General features: G+C 41.0%; 1 protein-coding gene across 3 annotated transcripts in view; it reads right to left on the bottom strand.

Annotated features, from left to right (window-relative positions):
* LOC139750381 (uncharacterized) overlaps positions 1-25,754 on the bottom strand; it is a 102,559-nt gene extending 76,805 nt beyond the window's left edge. For 2 of the 3 annotated variants that reach the window (XM_071665113.1, XM_071665114.1), the window contains exon 1: positions 25,409-25,754. In XM_071665113.1, the coding sequence (XP_071521214.1) occupies positions 25,409-25,493 (85 nt within the window). In that variant the 5' untranslated portion in view covers positions 25,494-25,754. Of the gene's footprint in view, positions 1-3,948; positions 4,083-25,408 lie in introns of those variants that run through there. The other variant, XM_071665115.1, reaches the window with a different exon arrangement.
* Positions 25,755-26,026: the final 272 nt, after the last annotated feature.

Raw genomic sequence — 26,026 nt, 5'->3', positions numbered from 1 at the left:
ATTTCCCTACCATGCATGACTTGAATTTAAATTCAAATTAATCTAATCTAATTCAAACTCATACATAACTTCCAGGTCCTCACTATGCAAACTTAGACAACACTTTGAACCCCCATTCCTTTCAAATACAAGTCCCTTACCCTTATTCAAATTTGCTTTCAGAAGCATCCGGCTCCTACATACACCATTATATTCATTTATTCATCATACTATGTCGCTGTCTCCCACGTTAGTGAGGTAGCCCAAGGAAACAGATGAAAGAATGGCCCAACCCACCCACATACACATGTGTATATATACATGCCCACATATGCACATATACATACCTATACATTTCAACATACACATACATACACAGACATGTACATATATATACACATGTACATATACATACATGCTGCCTTCATCCATTCCCATTGCCACCCCGCCACACATGATATGGCACCCTCCTCCCCCCACACGTGCACGAAGTAGCACTAGGACCCATTTGACAGCAAGTCGACCCCGGTATACCACATCTTTCCAATTCACTCTCTTCCTTGCATGCCTTTTACCCTCTTGCATGTTCAAGCTCTGATCGCTCAGAATCTTTTTCACTCCATCCTTCCACCTCCAATTTGGTCTCCCACTTCTCCTCATTCCCTCCACCTCTGACACATATATCCTCTTTGTGAATCTTTCCTCACTCATTCTCTCCATGTGACCAAACCATACAATTTCCCAGGAATACCCAACAAACTTATAACTTTGTAATATGAACAATAACCTTTATACCCTTTGCCTCTGTACAATGGGACTATGCATGCATTCCACCAATCCTCAGGCATTTCACCATGAGCCATACATACAGTGAATATCCTCACCAACCAGTCAACAATACAGTCACCCCTTTTTTAATAAATTCCACTGCAATACCATCCAAACCCACCACCTTGCAAGCTTTCATCTTCTGCAAAGCCTCCACTACCTCTTCTCAGTTTACCAAACCATTCTCCCAGACCCTTTCACTTTGCACACCACCTCGACCAAACAACCTATATCTGCCACCCTATCGTCTAACACATTCAACAAACCTTCAAAATACTCACTTTATCTCCTTCTCACATCACCACTAATTGTAATTACCTCCCCAATAGCCCCCTTCACCGATGTTCCCATTTGTTCTCTTGTCTTACGCACCATCACACTAGCATATAATTTACCCCAGCCTCTTCTGATTTATCTAACAACACAGCAATATCTGAATGCAACTACTCCAGCAACTTTTACAGAACGTACTTTCTCCATGATTGTGTTACCTAATTCATCCTACTGCACTATTAACTAATGTAATGCCCCATACATAAAAATATTAAATAACCATGGTGAATTCAAACATCTTATATGCACTCACATATCTACTTCAAACCACTCACTCATACCAACACTACCACTTACTCTCCAATTACTTCCACTGTAAAAGCTCGAAACAGCATTCAAAAGTCATCCATGCTAATCATCCAATCTCAATACTGCCTAGCGATTTCCTTTTCACTTTATCCTATGCATTGTCTAAATGCAAGTAACATCATTCAAAAGTCTTCCATGAAAATCATCCAATCTCAAATCTTCCTTGTGATTTCCTGTTCACTTTATCATAAGCATTGTCGGAATCAAAATATGTAACACACTGAAATATGAAATTGTGCAATATAAAGCAACAAAATACATGGTATAATACATCATGAAATTAATTTTGTTCAGCATATTGGAAAAACATAGTACACAATACAGTAACACAGTTTAATATAATGGTGTAAGATATTGTGACATGCTGTTGAAGTCACAACAATGAAAAGATAAAAAATAGGAGATAAAGAAGCTAGCATCACAATATACCTCAGTCACATTTTTTCTTTTACCTAACTGCCTTTCTTATTTCATTTAAGTGGCATCAGAAACAAGCAAACAATTGTTTCGTCTCATGTACGTTCAATCTCTAGCTGTCAAGTGGAACAGAATGAAATGTGAGACTATAATTCACAACCAATCCCTACCTTGAACACTTCACATGTTCTAGTCCAGTCCACAGACAGCAATTCACCCCTCCAAATACTTATCACAATACTCCAATTCATTTAATCTGTTGCATGCCTCTTGCCCTCCTGAATTTTTAAGCCCCAATCAACTAACCCATAACCTTCATCTCCAACACTTTCATTCCACTTTTGACATGAATCCTCAAAGTCAGTCTCTTTACTTTCTTCTCTCACCACTGTTGACAGGATGAAACTGCACATCCCATTCTATTTCTGATGATAATATACAAGGTATAGAAGAGTCTTGGCCTCCTTATGCTTAAGGTATCTCTTTTTGTGCATATTGCACCCTTGAATTTCAGAGGTAGTACTGTAAAAGGTCTTCCATGCCTGTCATGCGAAAAGAATGTTATTTCCAACGAAAGCTGGGAACTGTATGTTCTATGACTTTCCAGGTATAGATGACTATATACCTTTCCCATCTGCAGTCTAGGGAGTATAGCCTCAGAGATTTCAGTCATTCTGAGTAAGTCAGTTCCTTTACCACATAATATGGGTTATGAAAATTCTCTGGACACTTTCTAATTCCTCTATGTTACCTACCTTGTAAGGTAATGTTAAAATGCAGCAACAGCCAATTCATGAAAGAATTAGTGCCTCAAATAATATTATCAGTTTTTCTTCCCATGCCTTGGTTTGCCTGCCTATCATCCTTGTACATGAGGCAAACATTGTTATGTAAGCTGATGATTAGGTCATTAGTTTTAAGCCTTCATTCTATGACAGAAATGCTTATGATATGTTTTTGTTCAAAAACATATCAAAAGATTATCAATTTATTCACTTGTTCACTTTTTGACAATGAATATCAGAACAAACTTCCTGTTGAAGATACTGATGTTTCCAGAGAATAACATCTTCTCTACATTAGTTTACAGGAAACATCACACACAGGCCTTGTCACTAAGTCTGATTCTTAACTGCCATTAAAATCTAAAACTAATGTGATATCAACATTAACTGATTATCTAAGGTGTCTAAGACCCACATCATTTTACAAAGCAGGTAGGAATAAAATATTTCCGATATATTTTGAAGAAAGGAACACTGAGATTACTTGATAACATCTTTATGAAACAGCTCTGACAATCACTGCTAAAATATAAAAAATTATATGAAATCACCTTACCCATGACCAGTTAATTAGTTTCTCTAAAGAAAACTCACAAATTATCAAGCTAATTTTTCCAATGTTCATTTTTGGATGGCATTCACCACCCGTATAACACAACAGGTAACCTGTTGAAATATAAGGTTAAGATCTCAATGTCCGTAAGTTTATTTGTAGTGCAAAATTACAAAAGTAACATCCATGGGGTAGGATACACAGGAGAGACCTATGCAATTAGATGAACATTTTGGATGACTGTTTAAAAAAGGTATGAGTATAAATAATGAACTCCCTAATTAAATATCAATAAGAGGAATATGAAAAACACTATAATCTAAGGATTTCAAAATTCTGAACCTGGCAAATTGTGATTTTGATTTGTGTATTCCTGAGACCTTGTGGATATGGAAAGTGGCTGATTAATTACCTCTGACAATCTATCGTCTTCTCTTTTTCCTAATCACTCCTTCATTCATATATGTTTGCACAGTACTAATAAATTAAGTTATTCTTCAATCAAATGCTAGTTCTCTCCTATTCACATTTAAAGGGACCATTACATGAAGCCCAAGGCATAAACAGAAGGTAAGATTTTGCTTAGTTTTATGAAATTTTGACACTCTACAACATAATTTCCTGTAATGAAATTTCACAGAACATTATTATTCACATTTCAGGCTCTTAGACTGTATGTGTCTATGTACTACAAACAAAATCACCTCATTTTTACATGATTTTACATCTGGTAAATATACTCACATATGTTTTACAATATAGCTTCCTATTCAAGAGTGGTTTTCTTTATAATTCTTGGCTTTCTCTCATTCATATCATTTATTTATTTATTTATTTATTCATTTTGCTTTTTTGCTGTCTCCCACGTTAAAGAGATAGCGCAAGAAAACAGACGAAAGAATGGCCCAACCCACCCACATACACATGTATTTACATAAACGTCCATACACGCAAATATGCATACCTATACATCTCAACGTATACATATATATACACACACAGACATATACATATATACACATGTACATAAATCACAGTCTGCCTTTATTTATTCCCACCACACACATGTGTGTGTGTGTGTGTGTGTGTGGGTGTGTGTATGTGCATGTGTATGCGTATGTATATATGTACGTATATATATATATATTATCCCTGGGGATAGGGGTGAAAGAATACTTCCCTCGCATTCCTCGCGTGTCGTAGAAGGCGACTAGAGGGGACGGGAGCGGGGGGCCAGAAATCCTCCCCTCCTTGTATTTTTTAACTTTCTAAAATGGGAAACAGAAGAAGGAGTCACGCGGGGAGTGCTCATCCTCCTCGAAGGCTCTGACTGGGGTGTCTAAATGTGTGTGGATGTAACCAAGATGTGAAAAAAGGAGAGATAGGTAGTATGTTTGAGGAAAGGAACCTGGATGTTTTGGCTCTGAGTGAAACGAAGCTCAAGGGTAAAGGGGAAGAGTGGTTTGGGAATGTCTTGGGAGTAAAGTCAGGGGTTAGTGAGAGGACAAGAGCAAGGGAAGGAGTAGCACTACTCCTGAAACAGGAGTTGTGGGAGTATAGCACTACTCCTGAAACAGGAGTTGTGGGAGTATGTGATAGAATGTAAGAAAGTAAATTCTCGATTAATATGGGTAAAACTGAAAGTTGATGGAGAGAGATGGGTGATTATTGGTGCATATGCACCTGGGCATGAGAAGAAAGATCAAGAGAGGCAAGTGCTCTGGGAGCAGCTGAATGAGTGTGTTAGTGGTTTTGATGCATGAGACTGGGTTATAGTGATGGGTGATTTGAATGCAAAGGTGAGTAATGTGGCAGTTGAGGGAATAATTGGTATACATGGGCTGTTCAGTGTTGTAAATGGAAATGGTGAAGAGCTTGTAGATTTATGTGCTGAAAAAGGACTGGTGATTGGGAATACCTGGTTTAAAAAGCGAGATATACATAAGTATACGTATGTAAGTAGGAGAGATGGCCAGAGAGCATTATTGGATTAGGTGTTAGTTGACAGGCGTGCGAAAGAGAGACTTTTGGATGTTAATGTGCTGAGAGGTGCAACTGGAGGGATGTCTGATCATTATCTTGTGGAGGCTAAGGTGAAGATTTATATGGGTTTTCAGAAAAGAAGAGTGAATGTTGGGGTGAAGAGGGAGGTGAGAGTAAGTGAGCTTGGGAAGGAGACTTGTGTGAGGAAGTACCAGGAGAGACTGAGTACAGAATGGAAAAAGGTGAGAACAATGGAAGTAAGGGGAGTGGGGGAGGAATGGGATGTATTTAGGGAATCAGTGATGGATTGCGCAAAAGATGCTTGTGCCATGAGAAGCATGGGAGGTGGGTTGATTAGAAAGGCTAGTGAGTGGTGGGATGAAGAAGTAAGATTATTAGTGAAAGAGAAGAGAGAGGCATTTGGACGATTTTTGCAGGGAAAAAATGCAATTGAGTGGGAGATGTATAAAAGAAAGAGACAGGAGGTCAAGAGAAAGATGCAAGAGGTGAAAAAGAGGGCAAATGAGAGTTGGAGTGAGAGAGTATCATTAAATTTTAGGGAGAATAAAAAGATGTTCTGGAAGGAGGTAAATAAAGTGCATAAGACAAGGGAGCAAATGGGAACTTCAGTGAAGGGCGCAAATGGGGAGGTGATAACAAGTAGTGGTGATGTGAGAAGGAGATGGAGTGAGTATTTTGAAGGTTTGTTGAATGTGTTTGATGATACAGTGGCAGATATAGGGTGTTTTGGTCGAGGTGGTGTGCAAAGTGAGAGGGTTAGGGAAAATGATTTGGTAAACAGAGAAGGGGTAGTAAAAGCTTTGCGGAAGATGAAAGCCGGCAAGGCAGCAGGTTTGGATGGTATTGCGGTGGAATTTATTAAAAAAGGGGGTGACTGTATTATTGACTGGTTGGTAAGGTTATTCAATGTATGTATGAAGTTTGAATGGAGAAAAACTGGAGGAAGTGAAGTGTTTTAGATATCTGGGAGTGGATCTGGCAGCGGATGGAACCATGGAAGCGGAAGTGGATCATAGGGTGGGGGAGGGGGCGAAAATTCTGGGAGCCTTGAAGAATGTGTGGAAGTCGAGAACATTATCTCGGAAAGCAAAAACGGGTATGTTTGAAGGAATAGTGGTTCCAACAATGTTGTATGGTTGCGCAGGAGGATGGATGTGCTGGAAATGAGATGTTTGAGGACAATGTGTGGTGTGAGGTGGTTTGATTGAGTAAGTAACGTAAGGGTAAGAGAGAAAACTTTTCACTGCTTCTAACAACTTGCCTCCCACACCATATATTCTTAATACCTTCCACAGAACATCTCTATCAACTCTATCATATGCCTTCTCCAGGTCCATAAATGCTACATACAAATCCATTTGCTTTTCTAAGTATTTCTCACATACATTCCTCAAAGCAAACACCTGATCCACACATCCTCTACCACTTCTGAAACCACACTGCTCTTCCCCAATCTGATGCTCTGTACATGCCTTCACCGTCTCAATCAATACCCTCCCATATAATTTACCAGGAACACTTAACAAACTTATACCTCTGTAATTTGAGCACTCACTCTTATCCCCTTTGCCTTTGTACAATGGCACTATGCACGCATTCCGCCAATCCTCAGGCACCTCACCATGAGTCATACATACATTAAATAACCTTAACAACCAGTCAACAATACAGTCACCCCCTTTTTTTAATAAATTCCACTGCAATACCATCCAAACCTGCTGCCTTGCCGGCTTTCATGTTCCGCAAAGCTTTTACTACCTCTTCTCTGTTTACCAAATCATTTTCCCTAACCCTCTCACTTTGCACACCACCTCGACCAAAACACCCTATATCTGCCACTCTATCATCAAACACATTCAACAAACCTTCAAAATACTCACTCCATCTCCTTCTCACATCACCACTACTTGTTATCACCTCCCCATTTGCGCCCTTCACTGAAGTTCCCATTTGCTCCCTTGTCTTATACCTCTGTAATTTGAGCACTCACTTTTATCCCCTTTGCCTTTGTACAATGGCACTATGCTGGCATTATGCCAATCCTCAGGCACCTCACCATGAATCATACATACATCAAATAACCTTACAAACCAGTCAACAATACAGTCACCCCCTTATTTTAATAAATTCCACTGCAATACCATCCAAACCCACTGCCTTGCCGGCTTTCAACTTCCACAAAGCTTTTACTACCTCTTCTCTGTTTACCAAATCATTCTCCCTCACCCTCACTTTGCACACCACCTTGGCTAAAACACCCTATATCTGCCACTCTATCATCAAACACATTCAAGAAACCTTCAAAATACTCACTCCATCTTCTCACTTGTGATGTAGAGCAAGGAAAAAGATGAAAGAATGGCCTAACCCACCCACATACACATGTATATATATATACAAGCCCACACACGCACATATACATACCTATACATTTCAATGTACACATACATATACATACCCAGACATATACATATATACACATGTACATATTCATACTTGCTGCCTTCATCCATTCCCGTTCCCAGCCCGCCACACATGAAATGGCACCCCCTCCTCCTGCGCTTGCATGCGAGATAGTGCTATGAAAAAACCACAAAGGACACATTCGTTCACACTCAGTCTCTAGCTGTCATGTGTAATGCACCGAAACCACAGCTCCCTTTCAATGTCTAGACCCCACAAAACTTTCAATGGTTTACCCCAGACGCTTCACACGCCCTGTTTCAATCCACTGACAGCACGTTGAGCCCGGTATACGACATCGTTCCAATTCACTCTATTCCTTGCACACCTTTCACCCTCCTGTATGTTCTGGCCCAGATCACTCAAAATCTTTTTCACTCCATCCTTCCACCTCCAATTTGGTCTCCCACCTCTCCTTGTTCCCTCCAACTCTGACATATATCCTCTTTGTCAATCTTTCCTCACTCATTCTTTCCATGTGACCAAACCATTTCAATATACCCTCCTCTGCTCTCTCAACCACACTCCTTTTATTACCACACATCTCTCTTAACATTTCATTACTTACTGAGTATGAACAAACATAGCCTTTGTCGTCTTTTCCTAGCGCTACCTCGCATACACTCGGGGAGAGGAGGTACCATTTCATGCGTGGTGGAGTGGTGACAGGAATGTATGAAGGCAGCAAGTATATGTACATGTGTATATATGTATATGTCTGTGCATATGTTTTTTTTTTTTTTTTTTTGCTTTGTCGGTCTCCCGCGTTTGCGAGGTAGCGCAAGGAAACAGACGAAAGAAATGGCCCAACCCACCCCCATACACATGTATATACATACGTCCACACACGCAAATATACATACCTACACAGCTTTCCATGGTTTACCCCAGACGCTTCACATGCCTTGATTCAATCCACTGACAGCACGTCAACCCCGGTATACCACATCGCTCCAATTCACTCTATTCCTTGCCCTCCTTTCACCCTCCTGCATGTTCAGGCCCCGATCACTCAAAATCTTTTTCACTCCATCTTTCCACCTCCAATTTGGTCTCCCTCTTCTCCTCATTCCCTCCACTTCCGACACATATATCCTCTTGGTCAATCTTTCCTCACTCATTCTCTCCATGTGACCAAACCATTTCAAAACACCCTCTTCTGCTCTCTCAACCACGCTCTTTTTATTTCCACACATCTCTCTTACCCTTACGTTACTTACTCGATCAAACCACCTCACACCACACATTGTCCTCAAACATCTCATTTCCAGCACATCCATCCTCCTGCGCACAACTCTATCCATAGTCCACGCCTCGCAACCATACAACATTGTTGGAACCACTATTCCTTCAAACATACCCATTTTTGCTTTCCGAGATAATGTTCTCGACTTCCACACATTCTTCAAGGCCCCCAGAATTTTCGCCCCCTCCCCCACCCTATGATCCACTTCTGCTTCCATGTTTCCATCCGCTGCCAGATCCACTCCAAGATATCTAAAACACTTCACTTCCTCCAGTTTTTCTCCATTCAAACTCACCTCCCAATTGACTTGACCCTCAACCCTACTGTACCTAATAACCTTGCTCTTATTCACATTTACTCTTAACTTTCTTCTTTCACACACTTTACCAAACTCAGTCACCAGCTTCTGCAGTTTCTCACATGAATCAGCCACCAGCGCTGTATCATCAGCGAACAACAACTGACTCACTTCCCAAGCTCTCTCATCCCCAACAGACTTCATCCTTGCCCCTCTTTCCAAAACTCTTGCATTCACCTCCCTAACAACCCCATCCATAAACAAATTAAACAACCATGGAGACATCACACACCCCTGCCGCAAACCTACATTCACTGAGAACCAATCACTTTCCTCTCTTCCTACATGTACACATGCCTTACATCCTCGATAAAAACTTTTCACTGCTTCTAACAACTTGCCTCCCACACCATATATTCTTAATACCTTCCACAGAGCATCTCTATCAACTCTATCATATGCCTTCTCCAGATCCATAAATGCTACATACAAATCCATTTGCTTTTCTAAGTATTTCTCATATACATTCTTCAAAGCAAATACCTGATCCACACATCCTCTACCACTTCTGAAACCACACTGCTCTTCCCCAATCTGATGCTCTGTACATGCCTTCACCCTCTCAATCAATACCCTCCCATACAATTTGCCAGGAATACTCAACAAACTTATACCTCTGTAATTTGAGCACTCACTCTTATCCCCTTTGCCTTTGTATGATGGCACTATGCAAGCATTCCGCCAATCCTCAGGCACCTCACCATGCGTCATACATACATTAAATAACTTTACCAACCAGTCAACAATACAGTCACCCCCTTTTTTTAATAAATTCCACTGCAATACCATCCAAACCTGCTGCCTTGCCGGCTTTCATCTTCCGCAAAGCTTTTACTACCTCTTCTCTGTTTACCAAATCATTTTCCCTAACCCTCGCACTTTGCACACCACCTCGACCAAAACACCCTATATCTGCCACTCTATCATCAAACACATTCAACAAACCTTCAAAATACTCACTCCATTTCCTTCTCACATCACCACTACTTGTTATCACCTCCCCATTTGCGCCCTTCACTGAAGTTTCCATTTGCTCCCTTGTCTTACGCACTTTATTTACCTCCTTCCAGAACATCTTTTTATTCTCCCTAAAATTTAATGATACTCTCTCACCCCAACTCTCATTTGCCCTTTTTTTCACCTCTTGCACCTTTCTCTTGACCTCCTGTCTCTTTCTTTTATACGTCTCCCACTCAATTTCATTTTTTCCCTGCAAAAATCGTCCAAATGCCTCTCTCTTCTCTTTCACTAATACTCTTACTTCTTCATCCCACCACTCACTATATGTATGTATACAATGAAATGTATTGGTATGTATATGTGCGTGTGTGGGTGTGTAAGTATATACATGAGTATGTGGGTGGATTGGGCCATTCTTTCGCCTGTTTCCTTGCACTACCTCGCTAACACAGGAGACAGTGACAAAGTATAATATATATATATATATATATATATATTTTTATTTATTCTATTTTATTTTGCATTTGTTGCTGTCTCCCGCGTTTGCAAGGTAGCGCAAGGAAACAGACGAAAGAAATGGCCCAACCCACCCCCATACACAAATGTATACACGCAGACGTTCACACGTCAACCTCGGTATACCACATCGATCCAATTCACTCTATTCCTTGCCCTCCTTTCACCCTCCTGCATGTTCAGGCCCCGATCACATAAAATCTTTTTCTCTCCATCTTTCCACCTCCAATTTGGTCTCCCACTTCTCCTCGTTCCCTCCACCTCCGACACATATACCCTCTTGGTCAATCTTTCCTCACTCATTCTCTCCATGTGCCCAAACCATTTCAAAACACCCTCTTCTGCTCTCTCAACCACGCTCTTTTTATTTCCACACATCTCTCTTACCCTTACATTACTTACTCGATCAAACCACCTCACACCACATATTGTCCTGAAACATCTCATTTCCAGCACATCCACCCTCCTGCGCACAACTCTATCCATAGCCCACGCCTCGCAACCATACAACATTGTTGGAACCACTATTACTTCAAACATATCCATTTTTGCTTTCCGAGATAATGTTCTCGACTTCCACACATTCTTCAAGGCTCCCAGGATTTTCGCCCCCTCCCCCACACTATGATTCACTTCCGCTTCCATGGTTCCATCCGCTGCCAGATCCACTCCCAGATATCTAAAACACTTTACTTCCTCCAGTTTTTCTCCATTCAAACTTAACTCCCAATTGACTTGACCCTCAACCCTACTGTACCTAATAACCTTGCTCTTATTCACATTTACTCTTAACTTTCTTCTTTCACACACTTTACCAAACTCAGTCACCAGCTTCTGCAGTTTCTCACATGAATCAGCCACCAGCGCTGTATCATCAGCAAACAACAACTGACTCACTTCCCAAGCTCTCTCATTCCCAACAGACTTCATACTTGCCCCTCTTTCCAAAACTCTTGCATTCACCTCCCTAACAACCCCATCCATAAACAAATTAAACAACCATGGAGACATCACACATCCCTGCCGCAAACCTATATTCACTGAGAACCAATCACTTTCCTCTCTTCCTACACGTACACATGCCTTACATCCTCGGTAAAAACTTGCTTCTAACAACTTGCCTCCCACACCATATATTCTTAATACCTTCCACAGAGCATCTCTATCAACTCTATCATATGCCTTCTCCAGGTCCATAAATGCTACATACAAATCCATTTGCTTTTCTAAGTATTTCTCACATACATTCTTCACATATATATATATATATATATATATATATATATATATATATATATATATATATATATGTTTTGAAATGGTTTGGTCACATGGAGAGAATGAGTGAGGATAGATTGACCAAGAGGATATATGTGTCAGAGGTGGAGGGAACAAGAAGTGGGAGACCAAATTGGAGGTGGAAAGATGGAGTGAAAAAGATTTTGAGTGATCGGGGCCTGAACATGCAGGAGGGTGAAAGGCATGCAAGGAATAGAGTGAATTGGAACGATGTGGTATACCAGGGTCAACGTGCTGTCAATTGATTGAACCAAGGCATGTGAAGCGTCTAAGGTAAACCATGGAAAGTTCTGTGGGGCCTGGATGTGGAAAGGGAGCTGTGGTTTCGGTGAATTATTACATGGCTGCTAGAGACTGAGTATGAACAAATGAGGCCTTTGTTGTCTTTCCCTAGCGCTACCTCGCACACATGAGGGGGGAGGGGGTTGTTATTCCATGTGTGGCGAGGTGGCGATGGGAATAAATATAGGCAGACAGTATGAATTATGTACATGTGTATATATGTATATGTCTGTGTGTGTATATATATGTATATGTGTGTGTATATATATGTATACATTGAGATGTATAGGTATGTATATTTGCGTGTGTGGACGTGTATGTGTATATGTGTGTGTGTGTGTGGGTGGGTTGGGCAATTCTTTCGTCTGTTTCCTTGCGCTACTTCGCTAACGCGGGAGACGGCGACAAAGCCAAAGAAGGAACAGAGAAGGGGGCCATATGAGGATATTCCCTCAAAGGCCCAGTCCTCTGTTCTTAACGCTACCTCGCTAATGCGGGAAATGGCGAATAGTATGAGAAAATATATATATATATATATATATATATATATATATATATATATATATATATAGTGGCAGATATAGGGTGTTTTGGTCGAGGTGGTGTGCAAAGTGAGAGGGTTAGGGAAAATGATTTGGTAAACAGAGAAGAGGTAGTAAAAGCTTTGCGGAAGATGAAAGCCGGCAAGGCAGCAGGTTTGGATGGTATTGCAGTGGAATTTATTAAAAAAGGGGGTGACTGTATTGTTGACTGGTTGGTAAGGTTATTTAATGTATGTATGACTCATGGTGAGGTGCCTGAGGATTGGCGGAATGCGTGCATAGTGCCATTGTACAAAGGCAAAGGGGATAAGAGTGAGTGCTTAAATTACAGAGGTATAAGTTTGTTGAGTATTCCTGGTAAATTATATGGGAGGGTATTGATTGAGAGGGTGAAGGCATGTACAGAGCATCAGATTGGGGAAGAGCAGTGCGGTTTCAGAAGTGGTAGAGGATGTGTGGATCAGGTGTTTGCTTTGAAGAATGTATGTGAGAAATACTTAGAAAAGCAAATGGATTTGTATGTAGCATTTATGGATCTGGAGAAGGCATATGATAGAGTTGATAGAGATGCTCTGTGGAAGGTATTAAGAATATATGGTGTGGGAGGCAAGTTGTTAGAAGCAGTGAAAAGTTTTTATCGAGGATGTAAGGCATGTGTACGTGTAGGAAGAGAGGAAAGTGATTGGTTCTCAGTGAATGTAGGTTTGCGGCAGGGGTGTGTGATGTCTCCATGGTTGTTTAATTTGTTTATGGATGGGGTTGTTAGGGAGGTAAACGCAAGAGTCCTGGAAAGAGGGGCAAGTATGAAGTCTGTTGGGGATGAAAGAGCTTGGGAAGTGAGTCAGTTGTTGTTTGCTGATGATACAGCGCTGGTAGCTGATTCATGTGAGAAACTGCAGAAGCTGGTGACTGAGTTTGGTAAAGTGTGTGGAAGAAGAAAGTTAAGAGTAAATGTGAATAAGAGCAAGGTTATTAGGTACAGTAGGGTTGAGGGTCAAGTCAATTGGGAGGTGAGTTTGAATGGAGAAAAACTGGAGGAAGTGAAGTGTTTTAGATATCTGGGAGTGGATCTGTCAGCGGATGGAACCATGGAAGCGGAAGTGGATCATAGGGTGGGGGAGGGGGCGAAAATTTTAGGAGCCTTGAAAAATGTGTGGAAGTCGAGAACATTATCTCGGAAAGCAAAAATGGGTATGTTTGAAGGAATAGTGGTTCCAACAATGTTGTATGGTTGCGAGGCGTGGGCTATGGATAGAGTTGTGCGCAGGAGGATGGACGTGCTGGAAATGAGATGTTTGAGGAAAATGTGTGGTGTGAGGTGGTTTGATCGAGTAAGTAACGTAAGGGTAAGAGAGATGTGTGGAAATAAAAAGAGCGTGGTTGAGAGAGCAGAAGAGGGTGTTTTGAAATGGTTTGGGCACATGGAGAGAATGAGTGAGGAAAGATTGACCAAGAGGATATATGTGTCGGAGGTGGAGGGAACGAGGAGAAGAGGGAGACCAAATTGGAGGTGGAAAGATGGAGTGAAAAAGATTTTGTGTGATCGGGGCCTGAACATGCAGGAGGGTGAAAGGAGGGCAAGGAATAGAGTGAATTGGAGCGATGTGGTATACAGGGGTTGACGTGCTGTCAGTGGATTGAATCAAGGCATGTGAAGCGTCTGGGGTAAACCATGGAAAGCTGTGTAGGTATGTATATTTGCGTGTGTGGATGTGTGTATGTACATGTGTATGGGGGGGGGGGGGTTGGGCCATTTCTTTCGTCTGTTTCCTTGCGCTACCTCGCAAACGCGGGAAACAGCGACAAAGTATATAAAAAAAAAATATATATATATATATATATATATATATATATATATATATATATATATATATATATATATATATATATATATATATTTTTTTTTTTTATACTTTGTCGCTGTCTCCCGCGTTTGCGAGGTAGCGCAAGGAAACAGACGAAAGAAATGGCCCCCCCCCCCATACACATGTACATACACACGTCCACACACGCAAATATACATACCTACACAGCTTTCCATGGTTTACCCCAGACGCTTCACATGCCTTGCTTCAATCCTCTGACAGCACGTCAACCCCTGTATACCACATGACTCCAATTCACTCTATTTCTTGCCCTCCTTTCACCCTCCTGCATGTTCAGGCCCCGATCACACAAAATCTTTTTCACTCCATCTTTCCACCTCCAATTTGGTCTCCCTCTTCTCCTCGTTCCCTCCACCTCCGACACATATATCCTCTTGGTCAATCTCTCCTCACTCATTCTCTCCATGTGCCCAAACCATTTCAAAACACCCTCTTCTGCTCTCTCAACCACGCTCTTTTTATTTCCCCACATCTCTCTTACCCTTACATTACTTACTTGATATATAAATGTGAATAAGAGCAAGGTTATTAGGTACAGTAGGGTTGAGGGTCAATTCAATTGGGAGGTGAGTTTGAATGGAGAAAAACTGGAGGAAGTGAAGTGTTTTAGATATCTGGGCGTGGATCTGGCAGCGGATGGAACCATGGAAGCGGAAGTGGATCATAGGGTGGGAGAGGGGGCGAAAATTCTGGGAGCCTTGAAGAATGTGTGGAAGTCGAGAACATTATCTCGGAAAGCAAAAATGGGTATGTTTGAAGGAATAGTGGTTCCAACAATGTTGTATGGTTGCGAGGCATGGACTATGGATAGAGTTGTGCGCAGGAGGATGGATGTGCTGGAAATGAGATGTTTGAGGACAATGTGTGGCGTGAGGTGGTTTGATCGAGTAAGTAACGTAAGGGTAAGAGAGATGTGTGGATATAAAAAGAGCGTGGTTGAGAGAGCAGAAGAGGGTGTTTTGAAATGGTTTGGTCACATGGAGAGAATGAGTGAGGAAAGATTGACCAAGAGGATATATGTGTCGGAGGTGGAGGGAACGAGGTGAAGAGGGAGACCAAATTGGAGGTGGAAAGATGGAGTGAAAAAGATTTTGTGTGATCAGGACCTGAACATGCAGGAGGGTGAAAGGAGGGCAAGGAATAAAGTGAATTGGATTGACGTATACCGGGGTTGACGTGCTGTCAGTGGGTTGAATCAGGGCATGTGAAGCGTCTGGGGTAAACCATGGAAAGCTGTGTAGGTATGTATATTTGCGTGTGTGGATGTATGTATATACATGTGTATGGAGGTGGGTTGGGCCATTTCTTTCGTCTGTTTCCTTGCGCTACCTCGCAAACGCGGGAGACAGCGACAAAGCAAAAAAAAAAAGAAAAAATATATATATATATTTTTTTTTTGCCTTGTCGCTGTCTCCCGCGTTTGCGAGGTAGCGCAAGGAAACAGACGAAAGAAATGGCCCAACCCACCCCGTACACATGTATATACATACGTCCACACACACGCAAATATACATACCTACACAGCTTTCCATGGTTTACCCCAGACGCTTCACATGCCTTGATTCAATCCACTGACAGCACGTCAACCCCGGTACACTACATCGCTCCAATTCACTCTATTCCTTGCCCTCCTTTCACCCTCCTGCATGTTCAGGCCCCAATCACACAAAATCTTTTTCACTCCATCTTTCCACCTCCAATTTGGTCTCCCTCTTCTCCTCGTTCCCTCCACCTCCGACACATATATCCTCTTGGTCAATCTTTCCTCACTCATTCTCTCCATGTGACCAAACCATTTCAAAACACCCTCTTCTGCTCTCTCAACCACGCTCTTTTTATATCCACACATCTCTCTTACCCTTACGTTACTTACTCGATCAAACCACCTCACACCACACATTGTCCTCAAACATCTCATTTCCAGCACATCCATCCTCCTGCGCACAACTCTATCCATAGTCCACGCCTCGCAACCATACAACATTGTTGGAACCACTATTCCTTCGAACATACCCATTTTTGCTTTCCGAGATAATGTTCTCGACTTCCACACATTCTTCAAGGCTCCCAGAATTTTCGCCCCCTCCCCCACCCTATGATCCACTTCCGCTTCCATGGTTCCATCCGCTGCCAGATCCACTCCCAGATATCTAAAACACTTCACTTCCTCCAGTTTTTCTCCATTCAAACTCACCTCCCAATTGACTTGACCCTCAACCCTACTGTACCTAATAACCTTGCTCTTATTCACATTTACTCTTTACTTTCTTCTTTCACACACTTTACCAAACTCAGTCACCAGCTTCTGCAGTTTCTCACATGAATCAGCCACCAGCGCTGTATCATCAGCGAACAACAACTGACTCACTTCCCAAGCTCTCTCATCCCCAACAGACTTCATACTTGCCCCTCTTTCCAAAACTCTTGCATTCACCTCCCTAACAACCCCATCCATAAACAAATTAAACAACCATGGAGACATCACACACCCCTGCCGCAAACCTACATTCACTGAGAACCAATCACTTTCCTCTCTTCCTACTCTTACACATGCCTTACATCCTCGATTAAAACTTTTCACTGCTTTTAACAACTTGCCTCCCACACCATATATTCTTAATACCTTCCACAGAGCATCTCTATCAACTCTATCATATGCCTTCTCCAGATCCATAAATGCTATATACAAATCCATTTGCTTTTCTAAGTACTTCTCACATACATTTTTCAAAGCAAACACCTGATCCACACATCCTCTACCACTTCTGAAACCACACTGCTCTTCCCCAATCTGATGCTCTGTACATGCCTTCACCCACTCAATCAATACCCTCCCATATAATTTGCCAGGAATACGCAACAAACTTATACCTCTGTAATTTGAGCACTCACTCTTATCCCCTTTGCCTTTGTACAACGGCACTATGCACGCATTCCGCCAATCCTCAGGCACCTCACCATGAGTCATACATACATTAAATAACCTTACCAACCAGTCAACAATACAGTCATCCCCTTTTTTAATAAATTCCACTGCAATACCATCCAAACCTGCTGCCTTGCCGGCTTTCATCTTCCGCAAAGCTTTTACTACCTCTTCTCTGTTTACCAAATCATTTTCCCTAACCCTTGCACTTTGCACACCACCTCGACCAAAACACCCTATATCTGCCACTCTATCATCAAACACATTCAACAAACCTTCAAAATACTCACTCCATCTCCTTCTCACATCACCACTACTTGTTATCACCTCCCCATTTGCGCCCTTCACTGAAGTTCCCATTTGCTCCCTTGTCTTACGCACTTTATTTACCTCCTTCCAGAACATCTTTTTATTCTCCCTAAAATTTAATGATACTCTCTCACCCCAACTCTCATTTGCCCTTTTTTTCACCTCTTGCACCTTTCTCTTGACCTCCTGTCTCTTTCTTTTATACGTCTCCCACTCAATTGCATTTTTTCCCTGCAAAAATCATCCAAATGCCTCTCTCTTCTCTTTCACTAATACTCTTACTTCTTCATCCCACCACCCACTACCCTTTCTAATCAACCCACCTCCCACTCTTCTCAAGCCACAAGCATCTTATGCGCAATCCATCACTGATTCCCTAAATACATCCCATTCCTCCCCCACTCCCCTTACTTCCATTGTTCTCACCTTTTTCCATTCTGTACTCAGTCTCTCCTGGTACTTCCTCACACAAGTCTCCTTCCCAAGCTCACTTACTCTCACCACCCTCTTCACCCCAACATTCACTCTTCTTTTCTGAAAACCCATACAAATCTTCACCTTAGCCTCCACAAGATAATGATCAGACATCCCTCCAGTTGCACCTCTCAGCACATTAATATATTTATATATATATATATAGCTTTGCGGAAGATGAAAGCCGGCAAGGCAGCAGGTTTGGATGGTATTGCAGTGGAATTTATTAAAAAAGGGGGTGACTGTATTGTTGACTGGTTGGTAAGGTTATTTAATGTATGTATGACTCATGGTGAGGTGCCTGAGGATTGGCGGAATGCGTGCATAGTGCCATTGTACAAAGGCAAAGGGGATAAGAGTGAGTGCTCAAATTACAGAGGTATAAGTTTGTTGAGTATTCCTTGTAAATTATATGGGAGGGTATTGATTGAGAGGGTGAAGGCATGTACAGAGCATCAGATTGGGGAAGAGCAGTGTGGTTTCAGTAGTGGTAGAGGATGTGTGGATCAGGTGTTTGCTTTGAAGAATGTATGTGAGAAATACTTAGAAAGGCAAATGGATTTGTATGTAGCATTTATGGATCTGGAGAAGGCATATGATAGAGTTGATAGAGATGCTCTGTGGAAGGTATTAAGAATATATGGTGTGGGAGGAAAGTTGTTAGAAGCAGTGAAAAGTTTTTATCGAGGATGTAAGGCATGTGTACGTGTAGGAAGAGAGGAAAGTGATTGGTTCTCAGTGAATGTAGGTTTGCGGCAGGGGTGTGTGATGTCTCCATGGTTGTTTAATTTGTTTATGGATGGGGTTGTTAGGGAGGTAAATGCAAGACTTTTGGAAAGAGGGGCAAGTATGAAGTCTGTTGGGGATGAGAGAGCTTGGGTAGCGCAAGGAAACAGACGAAAGAAATGGCCCAACCCCCCCCCCCATACACATGTATATACATACGTCTACACACGCAAATATACATACCTACACAGCTTTCCATGGTTTACCCCAGACGCTTCACATGCCTTGATTCAATCCACTGACAGCACGTCAACCCTGGTATACCACATCACTCCAATTCACTCTATTCCTTGCCCTCCTTTCACCCTCCTGCATGTTCAGGCCCCGATCACACAAAATCTTTTTCACTCCATCTTTCCACCTCCAATTTGGTCTCCCTCTTCTCCTCGTTCCCTCCACCTCCGACACATATATCCTCTTGGTCAATCTTTCCTCACTCATTCTCTCCATGTGCCCAAACCACTTCAAAACACCCTCTTCTGCTCTCTCAACCACGCTCTTTTAATTTCCACACATCTCTCTTACTCTTACGTTACTCACTCGATCAAACCACCTCACACCACACATTGTCCTCAAACATCTCATTTCCAGCACATCCATCCTCCTGCGCACAACTCTATCCATAGCCCACGCCTCGCAACCATACAACATTGTTGGAACCACTATTCCTTCAAACATACCCATTTTTGCTTTCCGAGATAATGTTCTCGACTTCCACACATTCTTCAAGGCCCCCAGAATTTTCGCCCCCTCCCCCACCCTATGATCCACTTCCGCTTCCATGGTTCCATCCGCTGCCAGATCCACTCCCAGATATCTGAAACACTTCACTTCCTCCAGTTTTTCTCCATTCAAACTCACCTCCCAATTAACTTGACCCTCAACCCTACTGTACCTAATAACCTTGCTCTTATTCACATTTACTCTTAACTTTCTTCTTCCACACACTTTACCAAACTCAGTCACCAGCTTCTGCAGTTTCTCACATGAATCAGCCACCAGCGCTGTATCATCAGCGAACAACAACTGACTCACTTCCCAAGCTCTCTCATCCCCAACAGACTTCATACTTGCCCCTCTTTCCAAAAGTCTTGCATTTACCTCCCTAACAACCCCATCCATAAACAAATTAAACAACCATGGAGAGAAATATATATATATATATATATAAAACATCTTTTTATTCTCCCTAAAATTCAATGATGCTCTCTCACCCCAATTCATTTACCCTTTTTTTCAAGCATTGCACCTACCTCTTATCCTCCTGCTGTATTCTATTATACATCTTCCAGTTATTTGCACTCCTTCCTTGTAAATATCATCCAAAAGCCTCTCTTTTCTGTTTCACTAACAATTTCACTTCTTCATCTCACCAATTGCTACCCTTTCTTACCTGCCAACCTCCTAGTTTTCTCATGCCATATGCATCTTTTGCACATGCCATCACGGCTTCCTTAAATACATACAATTCCTCACCCACTCCCCTCAGGTCATTTGCTCTCATCTTTTGTCAAGCTCTCCTGGTATTTCCTCATACAAGTCTCCTTTCCAAGCTCACTCACTCTCACCACTCTCTTCTCCCTAACATTTTCTTCTCTCTTTTGAAAACCTCAACAAATCTTCATCTTTGCCTCCACAAGATAGTGATCAGACACCTGCTGCCCCTCTCAGCATATTAACATCCAAAAGTCTCTCTCTTTTACATGCCTATCAATTAACACGTAATCTAATAATATTTCTAATTCTAAACCAGGTATTTCGAATCACCAATCTTTTTTCAGCTTACAAATCAACTAGCTCTTCACCAATTCCATTCACAACACTGAATACCTCTTACACTCCAATTATATCCTGAATGGTCACATTACACACCTTAGCATTAAAAATTGTCCATCACTAATACCTGGTCTCGTGCACTAAAGCTGCTGGCACACTCACTCAGCTGCTTCCAAAACACTTGCCTCTCATGATCTTTCTTCTCATGATATGATGCAAAAGCACCAATAATCATCCATCTCTCTGCATCTACTTTCAATTCTACCCACATCAATCTAGAATTTACTTTACACTCCCAAAACTTCTGCTTCAGGAGTAGTGCTACTCCTTCCTTTCCTCTTGCCCTCTCACCAACCCCTGAGTTTACTCCCAAGACTTTTCCAAACCATTCTTCCCCTTAACCCTTGAGCTTCGTTTCACTCAAAGCCAGAACATCCAGGTTTCTTTCCTCAAACATACTACCTATCTCTCCTTTCTTCTCATCTTGGTTACATCCACACACATTCAGAAACCCAAATCTGAGCCTTTGAGGAGGATGAGCACTCCCCACTTGACTCCTTATTCTGTTTCCCTTTCTAGAAAGGAATTAAATAATGTGTGCAAGACAAGGGAACAAATGGAAACATCAGTGAAGGGGACAATGGTGGAAGTGATAGCAGGTAGTGATAAAATGAGAGGGAGATGGACTGAGTATTTTGAAGGTTTGTTCAATGTGTTTCATGACAGAGTGGCAGATGTAGGGTGTTTTGGTTGAGGTGGTGTGTGAAATGAGAGGGTCAGGGAGATGGTTTGGTTAAGAGAGAAGAGGTGAAAACCTTGCAGAAGATGAAATCCGGCAAGGCAGCTGGTTTGGATGGTACTGGAGTTGAATTTATTAGGAAAGGGGTGACTGTGTTGTTGATATGGATATTCAGTGTAAGTATGGATCATGGTGAAGTGCCTGAGGATTGGCAGAATGCATGTATAGTGCCACTGTACAAAGGGAAGGGAATAAAGGTGAGTGTTCAAACTACAATTATCAGATTGGGGAAGAGCAGTGTGGTAGAGGATGTGTGGATCAGGTGTTCACTTTGAAGAATGTGTGAGAGAAATACTTAGAAAAACAGGGAGATTTGTATGTAGCATTTATGGATCTGGAGAAGGTATATGATAGGGTTGACAGGGATGCTCTGTGGAAGGTCTTAAGAGTATATGGCGTGGGAGGTAAACTGCTAGCTTTGAAATTTTTTTTATCAATGATGCAAGGCATTTGTACGAGCAGGAACAGAGGAGAGCAATGGGTTCTCATTGAAGGTGGGTGGGTAGGTTAGGGAGGTAAATGCAAGAGTTTTGGAGAGAGGGGCGAGTATGCAGTCTGTTAGGGATGAGAGGGCCTGGGAAGTGCGTCAGTTGTTGTTCACTGATGATACAGTACTGGTGGCTAATCCGAGTAAAAAACTGCAGAAGTTGGTGACTGAGTTTGGAAAAGTGTGTGAAAGGAGAAAAGTGAGAGTAAACGTGAATAAGAGCAAGAATATTTGGTTCAGTATGGTTGATGGACAAGTTAGTAGGGATGTAAGTTCGAATGGAGAAAAATTGGAGGAGGTGAGGTATTTCAGATACCTGGGAGTGGACTTAGCAGCAAATGGAACAATGTAAGTGGAAGCAAATCACAGGATGGGGGACGGGGCAAAAGTTCCAGGAGAAATGAAATGTATAAGAGAGAATGTTGTCTAGAGAGCAAAAATGTTATACAATGAGGAGACGTAGCTACGATGCCACTTAGTAAAAAGTGACTTCCCGAATAGTATTCGGGTGTGTTCGAGTCTGGCATCAAGCGTATCATATGAACTTATTACATGGACAGGATGGGTAAATATTTAAAAATTTTATCAAGCTATCCAATTTGTAAAGATTTTCACTAATATCAACATTACAATTCTTCATGTATTTAATGATAGATTCAATGATATTTCTCATTGTACAGGAGTTAAGAGTTAAAAACTGAGATGGCATTACTCCAGTCTATACAATTATCATAATTTTCAACATGATTAAACAAGGCATTTGATTCTTGTCCTGTTCTTATACTATATCTATGTTGCTTAAGTCTAACAGAAAGATCCTTCTTATCAGTCTGTCCAACATAAAAATCACAATTTCTACATGGTACTCTATAGATACATCCTGCAGAAATTTCTGGTGAGCTCCTGATTAAGATATTCTTTAGAGTATTGTTGTTGCTGAAGGCATTATTTACATTAAAGGATTTAAGCAACATGGGAAGTAAAGTAAAAGTATAATCAAAAGGGAGAACTAAAAGGTTCTGGATGTCAAGTGGAGGTTTGGTTTCAACTCTATAAAATGATTTCTTTGCCAACATAAGGGGTTTATCAATAAAAGATCTAGGATACTTCAACTTGGATTCAATAGAATATATCTTATCAAATTCTTCATCAATAAACTCTAGCCTGCAAATAAGTAATAACCTAAGGAACATAGATTGGAATGATGATAATTTAACTGTCATGTTGAGCTAAGTAATAATGAATATATAAGCATATGTTGGTAGGTTTTCTGTATATGCTAAACTTAAATTTGTTTCCATCCCTATGGATCATGCAATCTCAAAATGGTAACACCATTATTTTCAATTTCTACAGTGAAGTTGATGTAAGGTACTAAATTGTTAAGGGAAAAATGTATGCAAATTTTCATTTGTTGGCCAAACACAAAGAACATCATCTACATACACAAACCAAATTGCATTAGAAGGTAAGACATCCTTCAGTAACCCTGTTTCAAAGAACTCCATATAAAGATTACTTAAGACATGTGAAAGAGGGTTACCCATTGCCATACCAAATCCATGCTAAATTTATGAGCATAATATTCTTCATTAAATTGAAATATAGTCTCTTATAATAATAATAATTATATATATATATATATATATATATATATATATATATATATATATATATATATATATATATATATATTATCCTAGGGGACAGGGGGGGGGGGAAGAATACTTCCCACATATTCCTTGTGTGTCATGGAAGGTGACTAAAAGGGGAGGGAACAGGGGGCTGGAAATCCTAACCTCCTATTTTTTTACTTTTCCAAAGAAAGGAACAGAGAAGGGGGCCAAGTGAGGATATGCCCTCTAAGGCTCAGTCATCTGTTCTTAATGCTACCTTGCTAAGGTGGGAAGTGGGAAATATGTTTGAAAAAAAAAAAAAATATATATATATATATATATATATATATATATATATATATATATATATATATATATATTTATATCATGGAAGAAAAATATGAAAAGACTGACTCTTGGTCAAAGTAAAACTTATATATCTGCTATCAGATGGAATACACATGGTTACATAGCACTTACGAAGAAATATGCTGGTACACAAAATTCATACCATAACAAAACACCAGAATTAAGTGCCTTAACAGTTAAGCTAAATTGGATGATGAACATATCTGATAATCAAAAGCATGTAATATTTCATTCAATGTTATACAGAAGTAATAAATGTACAATATGAAAGAGCTTTCTAATTCAACACTATTACAATCATGTAAGTATCATTAACAACATAAATACATAATTTCATATATAATGCATCAAGGCCATATAAATAAAAAAATGCAACAATGCCTACAAATGTTATAAGAGCAACACAAATGTTTTAAAAGTACTTTATCAATGTTGAATTCAGGGAAGAAGATAAGAGCATCTCCATCCAGACCTGTTATTGTGAAGATGAGAAAGTAAAGGGTAACATGAACTGAGCACAGAGCCATTGTATCTGATGGTACTAATAGGTATTACTGACATGAAACCCACTATAATATCTTATCCTCTTCCCACAAAATAAGCTTTAGGCAACTGGAGTCTGTATAACAAATGACAGAAGATGACTGAAAGACATTCACAAAATCCCTAGGTAAAAGCCAACTCAGCCTGGAAGGTCTGCTGTCGGTAGCGGCCAGGGGAGGGCCGGGCTGCTGCCCTAGGGCCAAAAAATACTGACAAAAAATTATGCCTTCCCTCCTGAATCAATAAATTCCCTCCCGTGAGGCAGGAATGCGTGCATATTCTACACTAGACTGCATTCCAAAATGCACAACTGGTGACACGTTGTTCCAATGCGTAAGTGGGCCTAGACGGAAATGGGGTGAGGAGGGCCAGACGAACGTAAACAAAGGCAACAAATGAGAAAATCATGGAGGCATTAGAAAGCTTCCCGGTACCCCGTCCTCTTATCTTTTGTCTGGGAAAACTTGGCACAGGCGGCATCTCACGCCGTCACCTGCCGACCAATGAAATTTCGCATGCGAATCTACCCAGACATCACCCACGGATTGAAATATAACCCTTACCTTTGATGATTTCCTTATAGAAATCAGAGGCTCCCTGGTGAACAAGGCTGTAGTAGAGACTGATGTACTTGGCGTCTCCAGACATGTGAAAAAATCATAGAAAAACTCGCACAGACTCACAAGGGCCCCTCCCACAACACACATCCAGCCTTTTATCACCTTCTCCAGGCGGGTATTCCTTCAATATCTGCTTCGAATTCGCTTCATCAAGGCAGCAGATTTTAATTCTTTTTTGTTACCTTTTTTACGTTTTTATTTTTACCCTATGGATTTTATGACATCATTTGTTGTGAGGAGCTAAGCCCCACCCACGGCGGCCGCCCGGCCAATCACCGCCCGCCTTCCTCTCGATCAATTATGCCGGGGTATTTTTATATATTTTTTCACTAAATATATACATCATCGGAAAGTTACAGTCTGAGCGACTTCTCTCCAAATTTTGCAAAATTTCGAATGGTAAAATAACGGAAACCATTGACAAGAACTACAGACCCAAAACATTGCAGCGAAACCATTTGCATTTTATCTCGATTACGTGAAAAATGTAAGGCTAGTGCGAAGCTGTAGAACTTAACTTAAAATGACTAATCAAAATAGGTTAATACAAAAATAGTCTCT

Source organism: Panulirus ornatus, chromosome 9 (genome assembly GCF_036320965.1).
Source record: "Panulirus ornatus isolate Po-2019 chromosome 9, ASM3632096v1, whole genome shotgun sequence".
Lineage (NCBI taxonomy): Eukaryota > Metazoa > Arthropoda > Malacostraca > Decapoda > Palinuridae > Panulirus > Panulirus ornatus.
Note: the sequence above shows the minus strand (reverse complement) of the source record. Positions and strands in the feature narration are given on the sequence as shown.